The 9,404-nt window shown below is 42.6% G+C and overlaps 1 protein-coding gene across 1 annotated transcript; it reads left to right on the plus strand.

Annotated features, from left to right (window-relative positions):
* Positions 1-457: 457 nt before the first annotated feature.
* On the plus strand, positions 458-8,974 carry nptx2a (neuronal pentraxin 2a). The gene is made up of 5 exons (XM_078269811.1): positions 458-907; positions 2,721-2,967; positions 5,013-5,257; positions 7,941-8,120; positions 8,747-8,974. The coding sequence occupies exons 1-5, from the start codon at positions 458-460 to the stop codon at positions 8,972-8,974; spliced, it is 1,350 nt and encodes a 449-aa protein (XP_078125937.1).
* The last annotated feature ends 430 nt before the right edge of the window (positions 8,975-9,404 follow it).

Below are 9,404 nucleotides of genomic sequence, written 5' to 3' on the forward strand. Positions count from 1 at the left end.
AACCAACCGGAGAGGCAAAACAGGCTAAACTGACTTCCCTACCTGCTGTGGATTTTTTCTCTCTCAAGATAACAAATCAGTACAACTTTTTTTGTCTTCCACTAAAGGAAGACAAAAAACTATCAAATCCTGATACCGAGTTTCCACCTGCTGAAAGTAAGAATTCAGATTTGTTGGTGTCTTTGTTTCAAACAGGAGCGACCATGTGTTTGGTGGATGTATGATTTTATGATTTTTCACTGCGGATTCACATTTGTTTTCCTCTTTTATGGTTTCACTTTAATCTATGTTTGGTAGCCTATTTTTATCACACTTTGAAAGTGTAGAAAATGTCCGCAACCGCTTCAATTAACGAGCTGTTGTTGAAATAAGTTTATTTTTTTACGGTGGATTTTAAACGTTAAGTCAGTAATTTTCCTTTAATAACGTGGGATTTGCCTAGGTCTATCTAGTCGGGATGCTGACTTTAGTAGTTGGACTTTTGTACCTGGTCAGTGGACGTACCGTGAGAAGCCAGGAGGCTACAGGTAGCCGCTTCGTATGCAACGCCATTCCCCCGGGCGCCGAGCCGGGCTGCGGCTATGGTGCTACGGGGAACCGTGTCCAGAGCAGCAGCCCCGTGGAGGACGAGCTGCGGATCACGATCATCCAGCTCCGGGAGACCATTCTACAGCAGAAGGAGACCATCGTGAGCCAGCAGGGGACCATCAAGGAGCTCAACTCCAAGCTGGCGCGCTGCGAGGCGGCAGCCGACGAGTCGCCGCAGGGCAAGTCCCGGGGTCAGGGCTCCAGACGGAAGGAGTACGGCAAGAACACCATGGGGGACCTGCCCCGGGACCCCGGCGAGACCATAGACCAACTGGGCAAGACCATGCAGAGTCTCAAGGGTCGGTTGGAGAACTTGGAGGTAAGATGGCACAAACGGTCAGAAAATCACTTTTGTTTAGTTTACCCCCTAAACCAACATCATTATTCACGTCTTTTAATACGCATCAACAAAACCAACTGTAGTATATTTTATGTCACACGCGCCTTGGAAATATCTTTCAGTCCATTCGCCATATGCCTTACATCGAGCATTGCACACACGTCTGATAATACTCTGCGCTGCAGGAGACCTCTCAGGGGGATCGTGAGCTCAAAGGGTCACGTAATAGGCGTGTCACATCAATACGTTTTTAATCATTAAAAGATAACTCTGATGGCGAATCCATCTGCATATAACCAATAAGAAATGAGCAACACAAAATCGTGTCAAAGGTGTGATCACGCATGTGGTGCAGGGATCATCTATGACTACAGTGTGTGTGTGTGTGTGTGTGTGTGTGTGTGTGTGTGTGTGTGTGTGTGTGTGTGTGTGTGTGTGTGTGTGTGTGTGTGTGTGTGTGTGTGCGTGTGTGTGTGTGTGTGTGTGTGTGTGTGTGTGTGTTCGTTCCACATATTGTGTGTTAGGCTATTTGCAGTTATGTGACTAATTATTCTAAGCAGATGATGAAATTAATTCCCACAAGTTTCACCTGCATCAAATGATGATGATGGTTTAGTGGTTCATAGATTCCTGTTGCCCTGAGATCTTGATCTCAACCAGCCCTTAGTTCAACCCCAGGAGACCTCACTTCCGGTGTGTGCATTCATTCCACAAAGCTCAGAGATCACAGCTGATGTTGAGGTCACCTATGTGCTTACATACAGCAGAAGGTTGGTGTAAACCATGGCTTTATCTCTTACGTCATATTACCGGTGTAGTGCATTTTTCACCATCTGACAGCTCTGTTATCATAAACAATCACAACGCTGTTTATTTAAATTCAAGGTTATTTGCTGCATTGCCGATCCAACCATCTCTCTATCTCTCTACTCCCCCCTCCCCCCCCCCATGGTTTCTTGTTCTTGACTGGAAGCTTTAATGCCCTGATCAAATCAAGGATATACTGCAGCTGTGAGGATGCATATTATATTGCATTTTAATCCCATATCTATTGATCTGCATCTGCTTAACATAATGATTATTGCAAGACATGGTGTTTCTGATATGCATATATGGCTCACTGGAGCAGGACCTGACTCACTAATCAAAACCATCTATTGCATTCAGGACCTTTCAGTTGCTTGCTTCAGCCTTCAGCACCAGATTACCTGGGAATCGCTCATTTGAGCTATTCAGATGGTTCCATTGTGTCATGGAAGATTAATCAAATTCTGTCCCAAAGTGTGTGAATCCCAGCCAGCAGGACAACATCAACACAAGCTTTAGAAATGAACATCTGAGGGCAAAAGCACCAACTATAAGCGTGGGCCTTGTTGTTCCCTCTTTTTCAAAAAACATCTGCGATCGGAACTCTGGGTAACATTGCGCGTGGCACCTACCTTTAATACCCAGCCCAGCTATGGGGGTTTGCAGGTCACCAATCAAAGTCTGCCGCAGGGACACACTGTCTTCATTTTGATATTGCTGTATCAAAAACAATGGCGCTTAAAATATATCAGGCCTAAAAGGTAGATAAAATCAGTCATCTACTGCAAATCTAGGTCTTTATGGAGACTGAATGGTTGTTTGAGTGCACAAGATTAACTGGATTATGGTTTGTATGTGTCCCTCCCTTCTGCCTCATCTATCTATCTATATATCTACCTATTTATCTATCTACCTATCTATCTATCTATCCTTCCATTCTCTATCTGCTGCTGTTTCCTGCCATCTTTCCCACTTGGCCCCCCAGCAGCAGAGTTTGCGCCTCCCCAGCACTAATGTGTCAGCTGGAAGTGTCTCGGCCCTGACTCCCCTGCCACTAGAGCTGCGGGAGCTGCTGCGGCAGCGTCTGGGGGCGCTGGAGACCCAGCTCCTCCGGAAGGTGGCCGATCTGGAGGAAGAGAAGAGCCAGCTCTACAATGACACAGCGGCTCACCGACAACGCACTGAGAGCGCTCTCAATTCCCTCCTGGAGAGGATCACTGAGCTTGAGAAAAGTAAGTGATACAATGGGTGCTGTGAACTGCTGGCCAGATTTAATGCCAGGCTTTTTTTTTTGTCTGCCAGACGTAGCACTACTTAGTCAATCTCTGTGCAAATTTCTGATGATGCAAGTAAAAACCTCACAGCACAACTTTTTTTCTCAGAGCCATTCTCGGAGCAGCTCCTTGTCTTGAAAAATAAGGCTTGGAAAGCAACGCTGAATGTTTAATTAGTTTAAGAACTATAAGAGAGATGTCCACACTCCAGGCTATCACTTTGATGGTAGACGTCAGAATAACAGAATATATTCTTTTGCCAAAAGGAAAATTATTTTAGAAGATTATCTCACCACTCACTCACTGGACATGTCCTGTAGGCCCATGTCCCCCGACACTCAGTTGATTCAGTGGCTGTTTGAGGATACAAGTTTTAACCAAATTGAATTGCTCACATTTACAAGGAGGAGTTTGAGGCTTTACGGTGTTGTTTTGCCAGATGGAAATGTGAGGCTTTTTCCACTGATGATTGCTCTGCAAGGAGTTTGCAAAATGCTCTGGTTGTCTCCCTGCTCTAGGCTTACAATAAAGAACTACCAGGATAAAGTCCAGCACCCCGTGATCTTGAGAAGTTTAAGGTTGAGCTTGTAGAGGAACCGAAATGGGGAGCTTAGAAGTAGTGGCAGGGGACCATTTTTTATGAAACACATTGTGGTTCTGCATGGACAAATCCCTTTTCTTATGTATTGTAAACCTTTCATTGAGTGATACAGATGGATCATATATCCAGAGAAATTGGGATTTTATGTAACAGTAGCTAAGCCTCAAATAGTCTGTTAAACCCATACAACTGTGGTTCATTCCTGCTGAAATATGCAACATGTTACCTTCGTGCAAAACCCAGTGCATATTAGTAGGCTATGTGTGTGTGGTTTTCACAATTGTCTCCTTAAATTTTCAGTAAGGTTCTCTCGCTCTGTCCATCTGTCTGTCTTTCACACATTATCTATGCATGTTTACTCCATTTCTTGTTCATTTCTTTTATTCAGTGTCTTTTGAATATTACATAAAACTCTCTGTAATGGTTCTTTACAGTAACTGACCAACAGCTGCATCATTTACAAGCTGTGATGGGAATGACCCAGTATGAGACCAAACAAAACATGGAAGCCTGACAATAATTATAGTAGGTTTTGTATTTTAGCCATGGCTCCAGTGATGGCAATGACGGTGTGTCTGTCAGTCACTCAGTCCACCATTTTGGTCCAAACTGAAATAACTATACTACAATTATTGAGTGGATTGCTGTGACATTTGCCACGGATATTCAAGTTTCCTAGAGGATGAATTCTAATGACTCTTGACAGAGGTCTCTAATGACCTCTGTCTTTTTCTGAAACACCAACATGAGGTTGACATTTTTTATTTTATATAAAAAACTATCTCAATAACTATTGGATGAATTACTGTGAAATTTGATACAGACATTCATGGTCCTCAGAGGATGAATTGTCATAACTTTTATCCCTGGATCTTCCTATTAGCACCATTCTCATTTATCTAATACTTTGGTTTATAACCAAATACCTGCACAATATACCTGTGCCTAAGTATAGCCTCACAGAGCCACTAGCATGGCTGTACCGTAGAGTCTTAGTCTTGTTGTGTCCTGGGACTGCATTTGGCACATTTGTTTTTCCTCTTGCAGATGGCAGACCAGTTAACAGAATGTCTTACATATACCATCCCACTGCTAAAAATCACCTGTTTTCTCACTGATGTGATATTAGAAGCAGCTGGTCAACCTTTACTGTCACCCTAATCCATTTTTACTTTGCTTTATGTTTACTTTGCTAGCAGCCAACATGCTTCTTACATGTGATTCTCTTTCTCATCCTAAATTGAATCTCCTTTCCATGTCTTCATTTGTATTACTATTCTCAGACACTTCCTGTTACGCTCTTCAGCGTCATCCTCAGAAGAAGACTCTCTTGATTGGATAATACACCAAAGTTAACTTAAAACATACTGTATAACCATATGTAATTATTGTCCATCAACAGATAACAATGCCTTCAAGTCACCTGAGGATTTCAAGGTGTCTCTCCCTCTTCGCACTAACTACCTGTACGGACGCATCAAGAAGAGCCTCCCTGAGATGTACGCCTTCACTGTGTGCATGTGGCTCAAGTCCGGAGCCAGTCCCGGCATAGGAACCCCGTTTTCTTACGGCGTGCCAGGCCAGGCCAACGAGATCGTCCTCATCGAATGGGGGAACAACCCCATTGAGCTACTAGTCAATGACAAGGTAGCGTTATAATGAGAAACTGGCGAACAGTGTTCTGTTGATGGAGAGGAAGGCTACTTTGATTCTTTCACTTTGCCCTGATTTCCTGAAAAGGGTGTATGTAGAGAGATATAGCAAGATGTATTCAGAAGCTCAGAATCATTCATCACACGTCTGGCAACACTGCGATGGTACGATGGTAGTAAAAGTAGATCAGCAGTGATGCTAATCAAATGCAAAGAAGGCGTGAGCATGTTCATGTTGGTCTGCTTCTCTGTGTTCAAGCAGATTGCAACATGTGAGCACAATCATGATACAGCTCAGAGGAAATTCACTGACCATCAGCTCTGAATGTTTAATTTTGCACCTTATAAACATTTCATATCATTGACCCACATTCCACACACCACCAAGAATAACAGTAATTCATTAGAGAACTTGTGCTGCCATGTGTGCTCATTTGAAGGCCTTTGCTCTCTGTAGACACTATATTGTTGCTACACAGTCACATATTGTGAGATTTCAGTCAACTAACAGGATTTCAATTAACACAACAGAAAAGTGTTAAAAACATACATGAATATTTTATGTAGTTTAGCCTTAAAAGGGAAATAATTGTTATTGTTATGTTGATGATGTAATAAAATATTTTCCTGGTGGCACAGTTGCTTCTTCAGCAGTGTAATGTTAAATTTGGAGGATTTTTGTTATTATTTTGTAAAATGTTCCCGCTCTGGAGAGGATTTTTTTTTCTCTCCCCCCCCAACACTGTCTTGTTTACGTTGGACGTTATTGGCACAGGCAGGTCTCCTCACAGCTTTCCCTTCACCATGCATTATATATGTGTTCAAGTCAGACAGATGAGAGAAAGTTGGTGGGATAAAGGGATGCGTGTATGAGAGAAAAAAGAGGGAAAGGGTGTGGGAAATAGAAAATCTGCAGAGCCTTGGAGGCGACAGAGTGCTGAGGAGAGAGAAAGAGTGAAAGATCACAAGATGCCAGGAAAAAGGAATTTATAGGAGAATATGATAACTGTATGTGCAGCAGCATATCCATGTGTTGATAACAGGGTCCACTGGGGAACATTGTTTATGCTGTTCATTTGGCTGCATACTGAGAGGGAAGCATAAAGCTGCCTCGACAGTATTAAAAAGTGCAGCGTTGTCTGTATTTAGTATTTGTGGGAGGCTCTGCAGAGAGGGAATCTTTGTTATTATACAGTAACATATTCATCAGGCAACAGGTCTCTTTATTCAGGAAGATTGTCGAAATGTGGTGAATTTTTCTCTCCAATGTTCAAATCAAGTAAAACATGCTTATGGCATTTCCATTTTCTAATCAAATGCGGCTGCCAGGAGTTTAATCTGCAATAGATTAATTTGGTCTTGTACAACATTAAAACTGGGTTCTTTTGGCAAGTGTGCATGTAATCCGATGCTTATCTGGAGGACAATTTTCCAAATTTTAGAAAATCTTCAAGCAATTCTGTGCAGATTATTCTGATTATTCTATTAATTATCCTAATACCATTCAAAATTCATATGGCTGACATGTTTTTCTTAGACACCATGCATGTGAGCTCATTTTCTATAACACTTTTACACTTTTGAAGCTGAAGAAGAAAATGTCCTTTGAACCAGAAGTAAAATACATCATTTTTTCACAGCAGACATGTTGACATGGTACAGCAGGAGAAGCATACAGTAGATGTATCGATTTCTTTGAGGTACCCATTCCAGGGCACCGGTATTGTACATATTGGCTCAATGGAGCACAAAACAGAAGTTACACCTCTGCTTTTCCTGCTATGACAAGTCAAAAAGTCTAAATAACAGTACATTTGTGCTTTTTATGTTTTGAAATTTAGAGAATTAGTAGTCATTTAAATGATGATGAGTGTCATGTATTTGTATGCTCTGTGAATATGATGCTTTAATATTGAGCCCTTTGTGCACAAAATATCACGGCTGTCCTATTTTAAGTGCTGCAGAATATTTGAGAATTTAGAATTTATTTTTCATTTTAAAGTCAGAAATCTTTAAATAGTCAGGCAGAGGCTCAGTCTATTTCTTTATGATAATACTGCCTGTGTTCCCTGTAGTCCCAGTGGCGTTAAGATGCCACCTGCCATCCTTAACCAGGTCAATTGCCTCTGTCGTTGCAAGTTATTTGAATTTTATTTTTAGTGGCTCTTCCCATCTTTTCAGGTTTTTATGTATCTGCAACAAGATATGAGTGTGAAATTCTTCTGTAGGCTCAGGAGAAAAAAGGCTAATGAGTCACATAGAAGTACGCTCATAATCTCATGTGTTGCGCTGTATTCTCAGAGGACTATGATGTCATTGGTTGGTAAAATAACCAGTTGTTTTTCTTTGATCTATGAACAAAGTGTAAATGCATAAGAGGACACTGTTTTGCTGTTAGCTACCCGACTGCTTTGAAGGATGTTCTATCCCTTGATGTCACCTTGGTAATCTAAATTTTATATGTCGCACCGGCTCATCTGGAGAATTCTCTGCAGAGGGCTGGCTCTTTGAAGCCCTAACCCTTCTAATTGCTGTCCTTGTTTCCAACGTGCCGCAATTAATCTAAAATATCTCTTGACTCATTTTGCCCCCTCATGCTCCCCCCTCCCTGCTCTTTGCTCTTTGGCCTGCCTCCCTGCCCTCTTCTCACTCATCCTTTGCCCCAAACTCCTGACCAGGTTGCCCAGCTCCCTCTGTCAGTGAGTGACGGGCGGTGGCACCACATCTGCATCACCTGGACGACCAGAGACGGTTTTTGGGAGGCTTACCAGGATGGCGAGCGTCTAGGCACTGGGGACAACCTGGCCCCCTGGCACCCAATTAAACCTGGAGGGGTGATCATCCTGGGCCAGGAGCAGGTGAGAGCAGTAGAGAAGCTTAGGTGGTAAAGAACAGGTGTGCGTGCATGCACATGAGTGTGTGTGTGTGTGTGTGTGTGTGTGTGTGTGTGTGTGTGTGTGTGTTTCCTTGTGTTGGTAAAATCCCTGGGTATTTTCTCCCCTGAGTTAAGTGCTGGAGGTGCAAAGCAGGGAGCAGGGGAGAGAAGGCAGGGAGGCTCTTCTCACGCTATTATGGCCCTTTCTGTATTACCTCATTCATTTACCTCTAAACTGCACCTTTACGCCTTTGGGAGTTGCGTTAGCGGGTTATTCTAGCATTTAGCTCCATGACAGCACCATGTGTATACTTCATAAATGTACAGCAACATATGAATAATATCCTCAGAGAGCCATTAACTTCCTGCAGAAGTGTGGAGTCTAATGAGGACTGTGTTCTGTCATTCACACAAGGTGAGATTGCTGCATGTTGCACAGCATTTGAGATTGCGCAACACTTGGATATTTTTAAGTGTACACTAAAAATGTCCAGAGTTGTTTGGCAGTTTGATGAAAATCAAACAGAATTGATTCATTCAAATTAATGTCTGTTTACATTTCCTTCGGAAGTTAACTCACAAACTTTCATCTCCTGTTTCTCCATGAAGGACGTAGTTGGAGGCCGTTTTGACGCCACCCAGGCCTTTGTGGGCGAGCTGAGCCAGTTCAACATGTGGGACCGAGTACTGCGGCCCGTGGACATCATGGGTCTGGCCAATTGCTCAGCTTACATGCCTGGCAACGTGGTTCCTTGGATTGATGCAAATGTGGAAGTGTTTGGTGGTGCGAGTAAAACTGCTCTGGAGATCTGTGAAGATCGTGCTTTTGATTCCTAAAGGATCTGATGTAAGGAAATGCAGTATCGCCTCTGGGTTCGAGATTCTGGCTGTGTGTTGCTTCAGTCAATTCCCAAAGATAGGGGTACCAATGCAACATTTTTACATATTTATATGGTATGACTGCGCAGTCTCAAAGACTCAACCTTTAAGGAACTCTGTTGATATGTCCATTTTATTTGAACTCTGAGGACATTACAGGAGACTTCAAATCAGTGTGCTCATCTGAAGAAGATATGCTGTTGCATCAGTCTACTGTAATAATATCACCTACTGTCATTCTGTGCTTTCTCTTCAGTAGATCAGCTTTTGTTTGACTCCTCTTTGAAAACAGCTCTTTTCGGTTGCATTCATTATACTGACAATGCTGCACTGTATTTGCAGTGAATGTGAGCTCAAACAGGCATTGATGTGCTGTGGAACACTATTC

This window comes from Sander vitreus, chromosome 15 (genome assembly GCF_031162955.1).
Source record: "Sander vitreus isolate 19-12246 chromosome 15, sanVit1, whole genome shotgun sequence".
Lineage (NCBI taxonomy): Eukaryota > Metazoa > Chordata > Actinopteri > Perciformes > Percidae > Sander > Sander vitreus.

What these genes read in the sequence shown, in the direction of transcription:
- nptx2a (XM_078269811.1), top strand. Translation starts at nt 458, where the DNA reads ATGCTGACTTTAGTAGTTGGACTTTTGTACCTGGTCAGTGGACGTACC. An exon ending in GTCGGTTGGAGAACTTGGAG is followed by an intron (nt 908 to 2,720) that starts GTAAGATGGCAC and finishes TTGGCCCCCCAG; the next exon opens with CAGCAGAGTTTGCGCCTCCC. An exon ending in GATCACTGAGCTTGAGAAAA is followed by an intron (nt 2,968 to 5,012) that starts GTAAGTGATACA and finishes GTCCATCAACAG; the next exon opens with ATAACAATGCCTTCAAGTCA.